Here is a 19,871-nt window from a genome sequence, read left to right as displayed (position 1 = left end):
TCCTGCAATGCTGTCACTGACACATCACAGAGAAAGAGAATCCTCTTTCTACCACTCTGCATTCCTGTTCAGCCAGGGAGAAACTGTAGCAGCAAATCTGACATCTCCTGTTTTAGTGACAACAATGAAGAGTTTAGCTTGTCAGACGGATGGTGGAAATGAATTCTGATGGCTCTGCTTCAAGCTCCAAAGGCACCAAATAGTTGATAGTGACATCCAGCGGCTGTTTGAAGAAACAGCAGTTTACTCAGGGAAGCTGAAGCCAGCATGGTGTAGTGGGTTGAGCACTGGACTAAGACTCTGGAGACCAGGGTTTGAATCTTAGTTTGGCCATGTAAACCCATTGGGTGATCCAAGTTGCATTTTTTCAGAGGATGGCAATGGCAAACGCCCCCTCCTCTAAACAAATCTTGCCAAGAAACCCCCCTGATAGGTAAGCCTTAGTGTTGCCTTAAGTTGGAAACAACTTGAAGACACATAACAAGAAGAAGAAGAAGAAGAAAGCTGAATATGAAGAGGAGCTCCATTTGGAGCCAGCCATAGCTTCCAACTCCACTGAATTAACCCTGCATCTATTGTGGATACCACTTTTTTAAAAATAATTTTTATTTTCCATATTCCAACACATTTCCATATTTCCATATCACTTTTCCTAATACACTGATATAAACATAGTTGTAGATCAACACTTATCCTAGTTGTAGATCAACACTTATACAGTTTTGTGTCATTCTGTAAAACCCTTAAGTATTAACAGAAGTCATGCTTTCCCACTATTCTTTCCAATCCTTCCTAAACCAGTTTTCCCCCCAAGGAATCTACATATTTTAACATTGAATATTACAGTTCAATAAAACTGATTAATTATTTATATCCCCACATATCTTTCCATTTTATAATGTCATGTATCACCATATATATATACTGTATATTCAGTATCTGCATCATTTTGTGCTATAACAAAGTAAATGTCAGACTACGTATTTTAAAATTAGACCTCTAGCCCCTATCACATTGTTTCTCAGTGGATATCATTTCTGAATGCTGGCAATGTTAGTATGCATCAGTTGTGTGAAGATTTTACTGTTATTTATTGTATTTTACTGAAACACAGAGCAACAAGTCTTTGGCTTTTAAAGGCACCTTAGCAGCTTAACTGAACAATTTCCCTATGGTTATGAATACAAGAGAAGCCATATAGCCCCAGAATTGTCTTGACCTCTTGAGGAAGTGTTACATGCTTCAGCTGCTCCTATTCATTTCTGCCTGAAGTGAAAATATCCCCTTCTGTGCTCTCATATGAGCTTCTGAGCCTGTCCTTTAAAGAGGCATGCAGTCAGCAACAATATGCTCATGGCATAATCTTTAAAAGAAATATTAGCTCTCTGTAACTATTAGGCTTGCTGCTTCTATTTTAACTATCATGGTTTCATCTTATGGAATCCTGGGATTTGTAGTTTGAGGAAAACATTGAGAATTCTTAGCCAAGAGCTCTTGTGCCTTACCAGGGTACACAGCACAGGATTCCCTAAAACATAGTTATGGTATCTAAAGTGGAATAATAATGTTAAAATGCTCTATCTTGACAGCACAGGTGCGACACACGCAATTTTAAACTAGCCAAACAGCCTTCTGTCCCCTATCTTCCTAATCCTTAATTGTCAGTTGGCAATGTTGCCAACTGAAGGTTGTTGTTGCTGCTGCTGTGCCCCAGTACTTCTGAATAAAGTTGCTGACTTTTCTTTCTGGATTGATAATCTCAGTGTTTCATGGGACTTTTTCACACAGGGAAGATTAGAACAGTAAACTGATCACAATTGTCAGTGTATAGTTTCCAGGAAAAAAATAGTTGTGACCAGTGGGCCCAAATATGGTATTGGTCCCTGGTAAATTAAGGGGGAAGGGACCGTCCGTCCACTACATCAGACAGCTTGAGAAGCATTGTACTAGAATGTCTTTAGGATGACTCTGGAAGTTTGCTGTATGGAAACTTTCCCCAGCCTGGCTCCCTTTATATATTTTGGTCTACAACTCCCATAATCTATTGGAGATGTCGTCTAGGGCTGATAAGAGTCTTAGCCCGAAGCATCTGTAGGAAGACAGACTGGATAAGACTCTTGTATGGCATAACTGAGAAGGAGAGAGATGTCAAAGTGAAGTTTCTAGCAGCACCACAATTAAGGCTGAAAAAGAAATGGATGTGCCATGTCCCCCAGACTTTTCTAAATCCTGGGAATTCCAGTCTGATATTTTGCCTTTCCTCATTCCCCTTTTAGAGGCTCAAATAATTCCTTTGATTTGTTGTTTCTGTTTTATTTTTCCCCCAATAGGTGACAACTGTGAGGTGGATAGTCGGGCAGGACGCTGTGTTCCTGGTGTGTGTAGAAATGGAGGCACCTGCACCAACTCAGCAGATGGTGGTTTCCAGTGCCAGTGTCCTCCTGGGGGCTTTGAAAAGCCTTACTGTGAAGTATCCACACGTTCCTTCCCCCCAAAATCTTTCATCATGTTTCGAGGACTGCGTCAGAGGTTCCACTTGACACTCTCTCTCTCGTACGTTCTTCATGCAACAGTCACAGAACACCTGGTCACAAGTCTACCACTGAAGACACTGTCTTCCCTCTCGATGGGGTGGATAGTTCTCTATAACCCAAAATGCATCTTTCTTACTTTGCTGGATTTCTTTTTGCTACTACTTTGGGCTATCTTAAAAATGGCTTGAGATTGGTGCAATATTTTAATCTAGCTGCAAGAAAGAGAAGATTGTTAAGATTGCAATCCACTATTTATTTTTAACTCAAAGTACTATCAAATTTATGATAAATAGAGATCCTATAAGTGTGTCTTAACTAGAGATGAGGGTGCAGTGAAAGCCTGTTAACCATTGGCTTTTCATTTAAGCTGTTAAAAACTTACTAGGGAGCAGGATGAGGGCAGCTCTACCTTCTGCTGATGACTGGATCAAAAGGTAAATCTGCAACAGCAGCACTCTCTAGAGATGACTACATCAGATAAATTAGTTGTAGATAAGTATTGCACTAAGAGATTTATAATTTATCCCAGAGTAAACCTAATTTGCTTAGTCTGACTAAGTGTCTGTGAATATATTTATTATTTCTCTGTTTCATCACTCTTGTGTTAGATTCGCCACCTTGGAGCATGGTGGCCTCCTAATCTATAATGGACGTCTAAATGAAAAGCATGACTTCCTGGCTGTAGAGATTGTGGATGAGCAGGTTCAGCTGAAGTACTCCACAGGTGGGTGTGGTAGGTCTACTGTACCCCGACTGAAAGTGCCCCCCACCCAAAAGGTTCTGTCCATCATGTAGGAAAAAATGGATGCAACTTGTCATACTAGATTATTCACTGTGTTAAGTAACTTATAGAACAAGGGTAGGAATCATGCAGTCCTCCAGATGCTACTGCATTACAACTCCTAGAGCTCATCACCATTGGTTCGGCTGGCTAAGGCTGCTAGAAATTGTGTTTCAGCGAGAACTAGACAGCCTCAGGATTTCTATCCTTTCTATAGAATATGGCCTTATTTCACACTAAATAGTTCCTCAAGGATTATCTGAACACAGAAGGAGTGTGCTTGAGAGCCTTTAAAGCCTCCTTACCAGTCAGAATGTTCCCTTATTGCCATATTCCCAACAATGGGAATAGTAGCCCATCAAGAAGCCAAGTACTTTATTCACATGTAGCTGAACTGTTCATACTTGAACAATTCAGTTGAGTTCACTTGTCATGGTGAATGTGAACGTGCCCTTTAGTGAATGTGATGAGTGATCAGCCTTCTTTCCAATCATGAAGCTGCTGAAGTGGGCAGGGATAGTTCAGAAGGTATGCAGTGAGTCTCCACTGTAGCCAAAATCTTTGTAGGGGAATTTTACTTAGCTCAGAATGAGAGGAGGTCAGCTACAAGGACCCTACGAAATCGTCTACCACCTGTACACCAAGGGACTGGTGGATCTAAGAAATGATGCAGAGGCAGATGTCTCAAATTAAAGTATATTTTATTTAAAAGGGAAAATTACACAGCAATTCACTGTCACACATTCATTCAAGGCTCAGGAAATTACAGTTTAGCTTGGAACAGGTTAAAGGCAGAACTACGGGTGATACTTATTACAGATGAGGCTTGCTTCCAGAATCCAATTGGGTGAAATAGAGTGAGACACAGCCGTTGCAAGAGTGTTGGTTGAATTAAAGTGCCAGAGCTAGACTAGAGATCACAGTGACATAGATTCCCCATGAAATCTAAACTAGCACAGTGAGGGGAGTTTTCCAGGAGTTTTTAAGGGCAAAAACTTATCCGCAGGGAAAAGGTGTTGGATTGTCTATGGTGAGGTAATTTGGTCTGACAATATTCAAGGGAAATGGAAAGGGATAGTTGGCTCATCAGGTGAGACAATCATCGCTCATACTTCTGGTTATTGGAGGTTATGGTGATCCCATTAGAGACTCTATTGGGCTAGTCCGAGAGGTATTGTTCTCAAAAGATCCCATGAGGCTGACCTCATCTAGGTGTACTGCTTATATATCCCGCCACTCTAGGGATTATGGCTGACTGCATGGCAGGGTCCATCTGAGGTCATGTGGAATACCACATATACCGAAATTCAGAAAAATGCACTATCGCTAACACCATCTCCCCTGAATTGTTAGAAATTCCTGTTTAACAGTTCTTGGGGAAATTTTCAGTAGTGGTGCCCAGACAGACATTCTTTTCTCCTGACGTTATTTTGAGAAAGGCATGAAGGATGGAAGTCTTCAGTTAGTGGCACCGAACAAGGTACACTTTCTGTGAGCCTTTTCCTTGAGAAGGATCTGGGCTCATATTCAGGAATATCAATAGCACACTAGTCCCAAAACATCCTATCATTAGCCCTGTGGAGAAGTATGGTTCATCAGGGTAGGAGTCAGCTTTAGACTCCTGGTAGATGCCATAGTCAAGCCTGAAAAAGAACATGGATGTATGTATCTCTATATCAATATTTTTGTGGGTCACTTGGTGAATCGATGTTTGTGTCTGCCTGTTCATACAGTGAATGCAAAACCCTGTGACTTGTGTTTCCATTTCACACTCTGTACAGTTATGATGAAGTGATTGTAGCCCTTAAAATGGAGAGGATAATGTCTAGGTTGTGCTTTCTACAGAGCAGTGTGTTTGTTTCTAGAATAGGATGGCTGTTAGTCCTGATTCATGGAGGACAGTCCTCTCTTTGAAGAAAACTCCTCTGTTTGAAGGTGTTCTTTTTTCACAAGTATGGAGACTATAGCAATAGCAAGTAAATTTTTATACTGCTTACCGATGTACTAAGCAGCTTAAAAAATGTAAGCTAATTGCCCCCAATAAGCTGGGTACTAATTTTAGTGATCTATGGAAGGATGCCAGGCTGAGTTGACTCGTAGCCCCTGGCTGGTATTGAACTCACAACCTTGTGGTTTGTGAGTGAGTGGCTGCAGTACAGGCATTTAATCACTGTGCCACCAGGGCTCCCAGAGACGCTGAAATTTCACATTAGGAGTGAACAACTGATGAGAAGCTGAGTAGGATGAACATAGGTCACCTGGTCATAGACTTCCCCACTGGAATGAGATTTCTCTTCCAATTACAATAATAATGTGCAAGTTTACATCTATACTTATGCATTAACAGATGATAAAGGACAAATTCTCCTTTGCTCTCTCTTTTGGTGATGAAGAAATGGCCACACTCCTCTGACACCATAAACAAGGGAAAATATGAAGCTCTATTTATATTTATGAGTGTAAGCTATGTGTGTGGATTGGCTTAAAAATGGAAAATGCAGAAGGGGGCAGAGAGCATATTTGTATGCACAGGAGTATTTGTGTTCACATTTTTCTGTATATGTGAGTCTTCATATCGTGTTGAGTGTAAAGGTCACAAACAGTCACATTAGATTATATCTCAAAGGACTATTTATGCATGCTGTTAGTGTCTGGGTGAATGATGGTGTTGCATCAGTGCAGTAACGTGTGCTTTTTTAAGCTGTGGTATTAAAAGCCATCCTATCATGTGACATAACGAGACCTCCAACATCCCTAATTCATCTGGTTCTGGCTAAAGCCATACAACCTTTTATGGTCTATTCAGCTTCAAAAGCGATGTTCAGATAACATGTCTTAAATATAGTTACCATACTAAAGCTTTTGCTTCCAGGGTTCTAACTGTATCTGAGCCAATAACCTGTCAAGTTAACCGCACTCCTAAAATAGGAACCCAAAGCATCTGCACTTGTGCTTTTTTAGTTTCAATGTGACAAACCGAGGGATAATCTACGCTGTGTGAAACCAGGAACCTTTGCTAATAAAGACAGAAATTACAATTAACAGCTATCCGCATAGGCCATACTGTTGTTCTTAACTGCCGTCAAGTTAACCTCAACTCATGGTGACCCTATGCATGAGAAACACCCTTCTCCAAGGCACCCTATCCTCAACAGCTCTGCTCAGATCCTGCAGACTCAGGGACCTGTCCTCCTTGATTAAGTGTATCTGTCTTGTCTTCCTCTCTTCCTACTGCCTTCTACATTTTCAAGCATTGTCTTCTCATAATGGGGCCAAACTAGGACAGGCTCAATTTAGTTATCTTGGCTTCCAGGGAGAGTTCAGGCTTGATTTCTTCAAAGACCCACTCGTTTGTCTTTTTAGCTATCCACATCTCAACTGGGTTGATTTTCTTTCTGTCAGCAACAACAACATATGGAGGACTGCGTGACCTCCATCATAAACACTAAAAAGTTTTATTTGTCCTAAGTTTAAATCCTCCTTCATCAAAAGATATCTAATATGTTTGACAGCATTCACTTCCCCCCAAAGTGGGAAATGTATAATAAGCTTGGGCAGTAAACAGTAAATTTAACAAAACATATAACAAAAAATGGTTATAGAGAAATAGAATATAATAAAAATCATTAAAATGTATTTTTTAAAAGAAATGAAGGAAGTTAAAATACAATAAAACAGACTGACCAGCTTGAAATGCCAAGATAAATACAAAAGTTGTGGGTTCGTGTTGAAAAGATTGCAAGATTGGTGCGAATTTCACAGCTATATGACACATTTCAAGTATCAGACAGGTTAGCTTGAAATCCGTCCACCTAACAGGATATGATGTCACTTCCCCCTGCAGGTGAGTCAAGCACCATTGTCACTCCCTATGTGCCAGGAGGTGTGAGTGATGGACAATGGCATACAGTGCAGCTTCACTATTACAACAAGGTAAGTGTTGAAATAGTTTTCTTCCTGTCATTTTGATTATTTCCTTACCCTTGGTTGTGTTTGACTGTAGCAAGCTACAAATAGTTGTTGTCTTCCTCTGCAGTTCTTTTTCTAGACCACTGTCAAGTGCTGAGTTGACCCCCCCCCCAACTGATGCATGTGCACACATGCATACACACACCATTCAATGTGTACTCTAACAGTCTTTTGTATTTAGGAGATAGTTCAGTATTTCACCTTCTCAGGACACAGTTTGAAGATATGTCATATAGGAACTGTGCTGAAGCTAAGCAGGTTTGAGTGTGGTCAGTGACTGGATGGGAGATTGCTTGGGAGCTTTATGTATATCACCCTAAGTTCCATATTTATTCTTGCTGCTCCTCCTGTTATGTATCTACAGGTTGACTCCAGCTTATGATGGCTTTCTCATAGAGTTTTCTTGGCAAAATTTCTTCAGGAGATTGCCATTGCCTTTTTCTGAAGCTGAGAGAATGTGACTTTCCAGGACTGAGTGGTAATTTCAGCCCTGGCCTCCCACAGTCCTGGTCCAGCACTCAAACCACTACACCACACTGGCACTCTCATCCTCACATTTGTATATGCCCGTGTTTCTGTGCACACTCTCCCATACACACATATGTAATGTTGCAATACAGATCCGTCATTAAAAACTGAAGCTCCTTCTCAAGTTTCCCCTTCATCTACTATAACTTCTGATTCAATGTACATTCTGGTCTGTCATGATCTACATTTCTATGTCCCTGACCCATATAATTGCTCCCGTGGCTGGGGTGGGAAAAGGCATATGATTGCCACATCAGAGAACACCATAAAAGGGGAAGAGAAGACATTAAACTCAGGGCTATATTTTTGGTGGCAATCCCATAATGTGTCTCAGTCACTGCTCTTCATAATGTTTGTTCTTTCTGTTGTTATTATCTGCTTCTTCTCCACCTTTGTCCAGCTGAGAGGATGCCAGGCTGTTAGAAATAGCCCCTTCCTCACCTGTTACTTGTTCCAGGATAAAAATTCAGCTAGAAGGGGTGATACACAGTGTGTATATATTAGGCCTAAAATGTAGTGGAGATATGTTATTCAGATATGAATGTTCAGCTTCCCTGTTGATTTTTTTAAAAAAAATGTTTTGAAAAGTCAATGATAACACTGTTATATCATTTCAGCCCAAGATCAGCTCCTTGGGCTCAGTGCAAGGACCTTCCAAAGAAAAAGTGGCCATCCTAATAGTGGACAAATGTGATGCATCTGTGGCACTGCAGTTTGGAAGTGAGATTGGGAACTACACCTGTGCAGCAGAGGGGGTGCAGTCCAGTTCCAAAAAGTGAGTTTTTTGCTGTTGTCATACAGACAGCATAATCCAGTCCACCTTCAAAGACTGGAAAGGAACAGATTTTTAATTATTATTTATCTTCTCTTCTCTTTTCCAATTGTAGTTCATGATTAAGTTTGTATCAGAAAAGGAGAAGAGGAGGCTTGGAACACAGTTACATAACAAACCATGTCCCTCCATAGCTCAATTGTTACCCAAACAAAGCATATACCTAAATGAAATATACTCAAACATGTACCTCTGGTCTTTTGCATAATTACAGAGGCTTGTGGACAAGTGCAGTTACAGTTTTGTTGGCTGGTTCCTTACTCTTTTTCTATAGTGTGCAAAGAGAGCCAATCACATCATTCCAATAGCCTGTATACCTGGCATACAGCCTGTGTACCTGGCATAGCAAAATGCTGTGTGTGTGAGGGCTCAGAATACCTGATAAATATTCTCATATACACAAAACAGTCTGTTGCATTGATCCAGGAATTGAAGCAGAGCAAGCCCAAGACATTTGGCTGCTTTAGGCTTAGCAGCAAGTGAAGCCCAACCACCACCCAATTCAGAAGGCATGTAGTAGCCAAAGATGATAAAATGATTTTGGGCACATGTGACAGAAAATCCCACGAACACCTGCCCCCTTACCTGACAAGGACATATAATAATAATAAATACGAAAAATTGGCTGTTCTTTCATAACACAGCCAAACTGCTTACTTTGCCTAATAGTAGGTTTAGTCTTGGAGAGAAAATGTTAGCAGAAGCAAGTATGTTTTGTGTTCAATGCTGTTTTCATGGAAATGAGTCACATATGAAGAAGGGACTGAGAAACAAATGTGGATGAAAACAGGGCCAAGAACAACAACCCAGTATTGGGGTTGAAGAAGGGCAAGTATGGAGAAACAGTGGTAGCAAACATACTGGAAGCCAGCCTGAATGGCAGGGAAAGAAGAAATACCCATGCATCAAAGACATTTTTATATGGGTTGAGTTTTCTTTATCTGAAATGCTTGGGACCAGAGGTGTTTGGGATTTCTTTTTTTCTTTTTTTGATTTTGGAATATTTGCAAAATACTGTACCTAGGACATGACACCAAAATTTTAAAAAATATGGTTTAGGATTAAAATATCTGTTTATGAAAGAATAATCTCTTGAGCTCTGTACCACTCTAACTTCATCCTAAGGCAGCCTTCTCTAACCTGATGCCTTCAAGATGTGTTGGCCCACAATTTTCATTATGTCCAGTCAACTTGGCAAAACACTAAGCAAGTCCCATCATTTCCAACCAGCCTGGCTAAAGTACGAAACATACAAAAATTCAATAATACCTACAACAATCTCATAAGATAGTTATGATTTGTCATAGCTGAAATCACAACATTCTAAAGCAGTGGTCCTAAACCCTGTATACTTGATTGTGGCGATTGTGTGAAGTGTATAGCTGCAGTCATGTCAAACGCTTCAGTGTGAAGTTTCTGCAGTTCTTTGCATAACAGGCAAAGACCCACCTTTCCCATGAGGTTCCCATTCCTAGCTTCAAGGTAGCAGAAATCTGACTCTTGGCACATTTGTGGGGCTAAAATGCCAAAGTATAACTACTGTCATAAATGCCACTTATGGGCTTTTTCTTCCTCCAGATCACTGGACCTCACTGGGCCTTTGCTCCTTGGAGGGGTCCCCAATCTGCCTGAGAATTTTCCTGTTGAGCACAGGGAATTTGTGGGGTGCATGAGAGATCTGTACATTGACAGTAAACACATTGACCTGGCTTCCTACATTGCAAACAATGGGACCTCCACAGGTAATGTCAGATGCTTCACCACAGCTGCTACAAAATCATTCCTCTCCCAGATCTTCCCACCCTTCCATTTGAAAAATTGAAAAGGGCTTTATCACTGCTGGTCTGATGGTTTAGGGATCTTCTTTTTAGACTCTGGCAAGACTCTTTCAGTAAGAGTGGCTCAGTCCCATGTTTCCCACTGTCCTTTGTGCTGTTTAGTGAAACTGTATGCCCATTTGGCTGAAGTTGTACTCATAGAGGCATTAATGCTTTTTAGCTACTTATGCTCTTCAGCTACCTTTGCAAGACCCGGGCCAAACTCAGGCCGCTGAACCCCACCTGCATCCTCTGACTTACTACAAAAAACGGGGAGGGGTGCTTGTCCATTGTGAATTGTTTGGGATAAACAAGCCAGAAAAGTATTGACTTAGGTCTCTAGATGACCAAGCCTTTCAGGGAAATTCTTAGTGTTTGTTGCAGTTTTTAGTCTTAATTACATTTAAAGCAGGCCTACTAAAATCAGTGAGATTTAAAATAACTATGACTGATTTAAGTCCAGTGATTTTAGCAGGTCTACCATTAATATACTTAAGTCTGGATTTAGTCCAACAGGACATAATGCCACATTTGAGGACCAGAGAGCTGGTGTCAGAAAACATTTCCTCCTATTGTTAGGCAGAGAGGGGTAGGCAATATAGGGTTGTCCAGAGGTTTTGGAATACAACTTCTATAACCTTTGACAACTAGACATGCCATTTGGGAAGCATCAGAGTGCTTCTCCCTAGTTTAGAGCCTGCTCTCATAGTTTAAAGAAGATGAGAAATCAGGCCAAAATAGAAACCAGTTGATTAACTATTTGATCATTTGTCTCCATCCCTGTGCCATTCATGTGTCACATCCCCAGGTTGCCATGCTAAGCATTCCTTCTGTGATTCAAATCCTTGCAAGAACAGTGGTACCTGCATTGTTGGCTGGTCATCCTTCACTTGCAAGTGTCCAGTAGGCTTTGGAGGCAAAGACTGCAGACACGGTAAGTGTAATGTGGAGGGAGGTGAAAGTAAGTGAACTTGGCTCTTGGTTGCCTCATAAAGACCTGTTTCTCTAAACACACATCTGAAACCCCAGCAAGTCTTACCTGGCCTTTCAATTTACCCAGAGATCTGTTAATAAATATTCTGACTTCAGCTATTAATGTTCAAGTACAGAGCACACTATCTTGTCTTATATAAGTGATTGTGTGTTGTTGTGTGTTTTCAAGTTGTTTCTGACCTATGGTGACCCTATCATGGGGTTTCCTTGGCAAGAATAGTTCAGAGAGGGTTTGCCTTTGCTTTCCTCTGAGGCTGAGAGGGTCTGATATGTCCAAGGTCACCCAGTGAGTTTCCATGGTTGAATGGTGAGGCAGACCCTGATTTCCTACAGCTGTAGTTCAGCACTCAAATCACTACACCATGTTGAGTCTACACAAGGGAAATACATATCTAAATCTTGATTTTCATTTTATAATTCATGTAGTATGCAGAAAAGAATCAGACATCATTTTTGAGCATTTTGAAGACAAAGATACAATTAGAATGTGATTGATGCTAAAATACCCATTTTTATACGCATTTTGGTGTGCTTTTTGAGCCATACTATATCACAAACTATTTCACAACATTTTTATATATGTGCTATCTGAAGGATAAATGCATTCCAGTCCAGACAGTTGTCTGGAAAGCTAAGAGCACATTGTTTCATTTTGATATCTTTAAGCATCACCACTCCTGAATTTCTCCTCCAGAGATCTCAGTATTTTAAAAAAGATAAACCTTCAAGTCTTCTTCCCAGGCCCAATTCAGGTGCCTTTCCTTACTGACTTGAGAGTCCATAAAGTGAAGATGCAAACAATGTATGAAAAGAGACTTCTGCAGTGACAAGATTTTAAGCTCCAGCATCTTTTACAATTGTTTTTTCCCTCCCAGCTATGCATCATCCTCACCATTTCCATGGCAACAGCATTCTTTTCTGGGATTTCAAGAATGAGGTGAAGATCTCCACTCCTTGGTATATGGGCCTGGCATTCCGGACACGCCAATTGAATGGAGTGTTACTTCAGGCCCATGCTGGCCAGTACATCACCATACGCTGCCAGGTACTCACAAGGGGTCTCTGCTGCTACCAGAAAAATTCTGAGAGGATTTTCTTGTGCACACAATGGAAGTGGAGATTTCCATACTGTGAGAAATTAGAATGAGCTGCTGCAGCAAGGATCCCTCTGTAGTAAAGGATCCTGTAATGTAGGATTTATTTATGTTATTGCCATGGGAATATTCTGTGCTGTGGCTTCACCCTGATCTTCAAGATGTATAGCCCTGCCTGAGCTGAGCAACTTTCCTAATGTACAAGTGCTTCTGAGAGTAATGAAGAGCATGAAGTAAAAGCTAGCTGTCATAGTCTTGTGTACAAGGTAGAATTTGCTCTGTCTTGGCATTAGTTTAAGATTTTCAAATACCACTCAACTGACAAATGTCATTGGAGTGGTTTACAAATATTAAAACACAGCCAATAAAATCATGATGAAAAGAAATAAATCAGCTAAATGGTTTATTATTAGGGTATGAAATGGCAGCACTAAAGCTGAAACAGTAAAAGAAACAAAAATAGGAACAATAATCACACACAGAATTCTTGCCAGAAGAGAAAGGTCCCAGCTTGGTGCCTGAATATTACCAGATTCAGCTTTCTTAGGAGGGCCAGTCTTCACAGGCAGGGGGCCATTGCGGAGAAGGCACTTCCTTTGCTGCTTTGCCTTTTCTTTAGCTGGACTCTGGGCTGCTCTCCTTCATGGTGAACAGGGGTTCTGGACGTACCACAAAACTCCTTCTGGATCAGATGCAGCTAAATGATGGAGCATGGCATGACCTTCAGCTGCAGCTACAGGACAGACGCAGTGGTCCAGATGCTCGTTACATCATCACCCTCAATCTGGATTTTGGATCCTACCAGGTGAGCCCTATGGATAGTGACATATTATGAGTAACCACAGTGCACTGCATTACACAAACTAGATCTGGAGTCCTTTCTGTGAGTCCTGTCCTTTCCCTCTGCCCCTACTGTGTTTAACCATCTAGTACCCCTGACCTTGAGACCTAATTCTTATTGTGTCCATCTCTCTATACATCAGGAGGAGGCAACCTGTGGTTTGCTCTCTTATTGTACACAGATGGGAATGTGTGACTGTCCAAATGTTGTTTGACTTCAACTTCTTTCTTCCTCACCATTTGCTACACTGGCTAAGGCTGGTGGAAATCACTGTTTAGCATAATCTGGAGCAACCTTTCTCAACTTTTTTACCCTGGAGGAGCCATTGAAATAATTTTCAGGCATTAGGGAATCCCTGTATAAAAATTACAGCTCTCAGGGACCCCTTGCATAATCACTATTATAGGTAAAGGTATTCCCCATTGACAAGGTTATCAAGCCGTCTCTGACCATAGGGGGCAGTACTCATCTCCGTTACTCAGCTGAAAGGCCAGCGCTGTCAGAGACTACTCTGTGATCATGTGACCAGCATGATTGCACAGAATGCTGTTTAAAGCTAACTCAAAAAGGTTTATATTTTTAAAACAGAACCCTAGTGACCTCTCAAGGGCCCTAGGGTTCTAGAGACTACTATCTGGAAGCTACAAGTTGCCACTCCTACTCTATAAGGTTAATACTAGCAGCCTCTTCCTGGCCTTTGACTTTCTCTGAGTCTTTTCAGGGAATATGTTACCAGTCCCGGGATTCTCACAGAGTGGGTGTGTCAGGATAGTAAAATGGCAGTCTGCTGGTTTAGCTAGGGGATGTGAGCCATGGTGCACATATTATGTTCCTATGAGTTGGGTTTCTTTTCTCAGGACACTGTAGTTGTTGGCAATGAGCTGCATGGCTTGAAGGTGAAGCATCTCCATGTTGGGGGAATCCTAGAGTCTGGTAAAGTGCATCATGGTTTCACAGGCTGTATCCAGGTGAGTTCCTAAAGGCTTCCAAATTCCTGGCTTTCTCTGCTTATCCATGTTTTGATTCAGAGATGGGAAGCATTCACCAATGGGAAATTAACCCCCTTTCACCAAGCCAGATGCAGAAACCAAACCATAAGTCCTTCCTTTTGGGGGCTGTCACTCTTTCTGGATTGCTGTCTGGTTTGGATTCTTGAAGATAGCTAGGGCCTTTGAATATTTGATAATAAGAGTTTCAAGGAAGAGAAAATGACGAGAGTCCTTGGTAAAGTCTCTATGACCAGTTGCCAGCAGTCTAGTACATGAATAACGTGCAGTTTAAAAAGGAACCCTCTTGTAAAGCTGGAAGAGATTGTAGCTCAGCTGGAGAGCATATGCTTTGCTTACAGAACCTATGAGGTTCGATCCCTGGCATTTCCAGGTAGGCCTGGGAAAACATCTGCCTGTAAGCCCAGGATGCTTTTGCCAGTTAGTGTCAACAGAACTGGGCTGGATGGACCATTGGTCTGACTCAGTGTAAGACAGCCCTTTGAGTTTCTATGTCAGTGTTGTTGAAGGTAACCAAGTTCTTTTCATTCAAGTCCAGCCCTTTTGGTGGAAAACTGCAGTGCCTTTTTCACTTGGGTTTCAGGGAGTACGCCTGGGTGAAACATCCGCTGGGACTGCCTTACCTAAGCCCAGCAGCACTTTGAACGTGGAGGCAGGATGTACAGTGCCCAACCCTTGTGATTCCAATCCTTGTCCCACCAACAGTATATGTCAGGACAAGTGGCAAAGCTACTCTTGTGTATGCCAGCCAGGTAGGAGATTTACAAGCAGCACAGGCTCCAGTTCTTGTCCTTTTAACCTTTGTTTTGTGTTCCCTTTCCTGTTTCTCTTTCCATTTTGTTTCTTTTAAGTGTTTCCCTTCCTATTTTTTCTCCTTTACATTTTTGGGAGGTATTTTTTTTTCTCTTCTACTGCTGTCACAAAAAAAGCATTTATATGCATTGCTCATATACCAGCATATCTCTCTCACACAGTGTCTCTTTAGTTATTTTGTGCCTGTAGCAAAACAAAACAAAAAATGTCTCTGCCTTAACTAAGATTATTATTATTAAAAAAAAGACAAGTATGAAATGCTCCTCTTCAAAGGAGCAACAGACGTACATCTATACAGTGTAAGTTTGGAAATAGCTTCCAAGTTCTGGCATAAATCTGCCAGGAATCACACACACAAAAAAACAAGCACTACTGTTCGTCTGAATGGTGCAACATTGTCCTCCTCTCTTGCCATTTTCCAATATCTTCACTTAGATCATTTAGCAAATGTTTCTGCAAGCCAACTGGTGACTGAAAAATAAAAATAAATAACCAATGTAATCATCAAGTACTCCAAATACGATGACTAGAGATATGGAAATTAAGCAGATTTGCATAGTCCTTATAATATTGCCCTAAGCATAGCCTTAGTCTTTTTTGCACCATTTTAATTGTGGGGGTAAAGGGGGGGCTTGATTATGCCACTTGATTTACATTAATGAACAGGCTCAGTTAGCATTTTCCCACCTTTAGAGCATTTCTCATATGATATGTTTTTTGCAAGGCCACCATGTGTTTATTCCTCCAGGGTATTATGGCGGGACCTGTGTTGATGCCTGTCATCTGAATCCCTGCAAAAACAAGTCAATGTGTCGGAGGAAGCCTTCTGCTCCCCACGGCTATGTCTGTGAGTGTGGAGAAAATCACTTTGGGCAGTATTGTGAGCACAGGTGAGATCAAGGATCCTTCCTGTATTTTCCAGCATCCCATAAACCTAACCCATAAACATCCCATAGACCCTAAGGCTGCATCCACACCCAGAGATAATCCACTTTGACACCATTTTGATTGTCATGGCTCAATGTTATGGAATTCTGGGAAGTATAGTTTGTTGTAGCACCAAAACTCTCTGTCAGAGAAAGCTAAATGTCTCACAAAACTACAATTCCCAGAATTCCAAAGCATTGAGCCATGTCAGTTAAAGTAGTGTCAAACTGGTGTATTTCTGCAGTGAGGATGCAGCCTAAGAAATGTTGTTCTTCTCTTTGTAGGGTCTCCTCCACTCTAAGAATCTCTAGTAGTTAATGGTTATATCACTGGGAAGAAACAGGGTAAAACCATACTCCTGTTTTTGACAACTGAAGCTTGCTTTCTGTATGTCAATTTGTTCTTAGTCTAAGGGCTGATGTGAATTCACCTAATCAATTTCAAATGAGGCAATGTGTGCCCATCCTACCTCCAAGGTATGATTTACCCACATGCATATACACCCTACAAATATTTCCATAGTCTCAGCAACACAGCAGAAACAAGTGCTTTTTTGGATGACAGTGCCTAAAGTCCCTCAGTGGGGAATTCTAGGAGTTGCACTGTTCCACAAATAATGTGTCCAAGCTTTCTGAAAAACTGTTAAGTCTTGCAAACTCTGTTCACCTTATTAGGCTCCACATTCTGAACAGTGCTTTTAAAATAGTTAGCTTCAGCTACAGTTCCGGCCTAATCACTATTATAGTTACAATTTTAACTATAACGTTTGCTTTCTAGTTATTCAACAGTAACTAAAATAGATTGTTTTAGTTGTTTAAATAAAATATTGGCTGCTAGCTTATATTTTACACACACCTTACTAGTGAAGCTACACCATTCTCTGTAATTATAAAAGTAATTGAGATAGTTACACTGCAAAACACATGATGTTATCCCTTATCATGCTACAGCTGTAATGTAGCTTAATTTTTCCCTAGTGATTACAAAAAAGTAATTAATTATAATCATCTAATTATTTTTAAAGTTACTTCCAAGCTATCATTCTGTTGGTCTAATACTGTACTGGGAATCCATGGTGAATGCTTGTCGCTACCATGTAAGCATCGACTTTTCCATTTCAGTGCTTGAGAAATATCTGCTTGCCCTACACTTTACAGAGCACCAGTCAGCCAGTATTCTCACTCTGCAAAACTGTCATAATAAAGGTACATGGTGGCATGCCTGGAAGGAATACATAGTGATGTACTGCAAAGAATGCATACCTTCCCTTGCATCTTATCACTATTCAGTGTTTCCTTGGCACACTGAAAAAGCCAGAAATGGGTGATTTCTCTTAGAATGCTTGTCTGTCTTGGGCGATTCTTTGGTATAATGAGAGTAGATGGAGAAGGAACAGTTAGATGAAAAAGTTAATAAAAATGTACACCATAATGAGTAATAATGATCATATGATCCTTGCTTACTCCATGCTGTGTATAGTCAGAACAGTTATTGCTTTGACCCTTAATCCAAATAAGATATACTGCATTACTGAGAACCATCCCTTAGGTATGTCTTCCATGCACCTTTTAAAGGGATCTTGTAGCACCTTTGAGACTAACTGTGCAAAATAAATAAATAAATAAATAAAATTGTAGCATAAGCTTTTGAAGGCTTGGCCTACTTCATCAGATGCATGAAGTAAACTGGTGCCCAGAGAGCACCTTTATAACCAAAATAACCATACAAATACAAAACTTGGGAGTATGGTGATGAGGTAACAAGTTCAATTTTAACTATGTTCTGTTTCAGACTAACACAGCATTGTATTGTTCTTTTAATATTGTTGATCCACTCTGAGTCCCAGTTCTGGTAAAAGAGCAGGATACAGATTATTATTATTATTATTATTATTATTATTATTATTATTATTATTATTATTACCATTATTATAATTATTGTTATTTCCATCAGTGATCACGCCATTACTCCTCCTCTGGCCCAAACACATAGAGAAGAAGCACGCTGAAGATGATTAAATGTTTGCTTATTTTGTTAAGAGGTTATAAAATTGTGCTTTTGGGGCTGAAATAATTTCCCCAGGAATCCTTTCTCAATGCCAATATTTTCTCAGTTTTCTCCAGCTGCTTTATCATTTTTAAAATATTGATTAATCCCCCTCAGGAATACTCATTTTATCTAATTGAACTTTATATAGTGAGCGTGCTAATATTTTGACACTATATAGCCAATCAGATCTAGCTTTTTGATGATGTCACAAATCCCATTGGGAGTGTAGGCAGTGCTTCCTTTCTTGGAAAAAAAAGTGCCTCCCCCACCATGATGCTACTAAGTTTCCCAAAAATGTAATGCAATAATTTATTATCTGTTTTTTAAAACATTATATTCAGAACCACATAATAAATGTGCAAACCGAGCAATAAAAGCCTTAAGTCAGCAAAATGGCAAAACTATCAATGTTTAATGCTGCTGTATTTCCACATGCTATAAGACTAATAATAAGGTAGTGTTCTGAATTCAGTACATCACATATCCATTTACCTGACTTTTTTCCTTGCAGGATGGATCAACAGTGTCCCAAGGGCTGGTGGGGGAATCCAACATGTGGGCCTTGCAACTGTGATGCAGCCAAGGGATTTGACCCAGACTGTAATAAAACCAACGGTCAATGTCACTGTAAGGTGAGGGGGACAGTCATGCCTGTGGCTTTGCAGAAATTTTGGGAATTCTGCACACCTTTGGATCTGAAATGACATTTGATTCACCTTAACCATGGTCTGCCATATTGTCTCACTCCCATTCCTGGCTCTGCAATCTCAGTGCACTCAGACTTAGCTATGGAAAGATAAGAGCGCACCCTGATGTCCATTTCTTGGGTTTCTTTTCTCTTTGGGGGCTTCACTTTTCCAAAAGTTATCCTTCCTGCCCCCTCCTCTCACTTCTCACTTCCTCTATTCTTGCCATGTCAGCACATCACAGCTTGAGACCAGTCTAATACCTGAAGCTTAGGATGTTTGAAAGACCCTGGATTCTTTAAGGACCCAGTAGGGATCTGAGCTTCATTCTGTTAATCAAAAATGTTATAGATAAGAGGAAGATGTGCAGCAGTAGAAGAAGGTGCTGAAAGTACTGTGGGCACTCAGCAAGGACAGAGCTTTCCACAATGGAGGAAGAGACTGCTTGTGTTGTTGTATAATCTTCCTGTTCTTGTCAGCTGAGGGTGGGGGGCTGCCTTGGCATTCTGCTTTCCTAATGCTGCCCCTTTCTTTGTTCCACCAGGCCTCCCCCTTTTCTCCTGCTGTTTTGCTATGCTCCTTGTTTTGGCCCTATCCCCTTGCCTGCAGTCTTGTCTACCCTTCGCTCCCACCACTCCTCTTCCTGTGACCCGACTCTCTAATGCCTGCCCTGCCCCTCTCCCTTCTTTCCATAGGAATTCCATTATCATCCCAAAGGGAGCGATGCTTGCCTTCCATGTGACTGCTACCCGATTGGCTCCTCTTCACGTTCCTGTGATCAGGAGACAGGCCAGTGCCACTGCAGACCAGGCGTGATTGGAAGACAGTGTAACAGCTGTGACAGCCCCTTTGCAGAAGTGACTTCCAGTGGCTGCCAAGGTGAGTACCAGCTGAGGGGGTCAGAAGAGCACTGGCAGCTCATGGCCTGATCAGGGAAACATCTCTCCCCTCTCCATTTAGAGATATAGAAACATAGAATTGAAAGAGACCTCAAGGGCCA

General features: G+C 41.0%; 1 protein-coding gene across 1 annotated transcript in view; it reads left to right on the top strand.

The window, feature by feature from the left end:
- Positions 1-19,871, top strand: part of CELSR3 (cadherin EGF LAG seven-pass G-type receptor 3) — a 106,715-nt gene that overhangs the window by 46,283 nt on the left and 40,561 nt on the right. Inside the window, 13 exon segments of the mRNA XM_042450151.1 lie at positions 2,331-2,553; positions 3,143-3,258; positions 7,160-7,248; positions 8,430-8,587; positions 10,223-10,386; positions 11,270-11,395; positions 12,330-12,499; positions 13,168-13,353; positions 14,247-14,357; positions 14,980-15,148; positions 15,958-16,099; positions 18,697-18,817; positions 19,567-19,750. Coding sequence (XP_042306085.1) covers positions 2,331-2,553; positions 3,143-3,258; positions 7,160-7,248; positions 8,430-8,587; positions 10,223-10,386; positions 11,270-11,395; positions 12,330-12,499; positions 13,168-13,353; positions 14,247-14,357; positions 14,980-15,148; positions 15,958-16,099; positions 18,697-18,817; positions 19,567-19,750 — 1,959 coding nt within the window.

The sequence above is a fragment of the Sceloporus undulatus genome, chromosome 2 (assembly GCF_019175285.1).
Source record: "Sceloporus undulatus isolate JIND9_A2432 ecotype Alabama chromosome 2, SceUnd_v1.1, whole genome shotgun sequence".
In the NCBI taxonomy this organism is placed as follows: Eukaryota; Metazoa; Chordata; class Lepidosauria; order Squamata; family Phrynosomatidae; genus Sceloporus; species Sceloporus undulatus.
The sequence above is the reverse complement of the archived record's forward strand: the minus strand, read 5'-3'. Positions and strand labels throughout refer to the sequence as shown.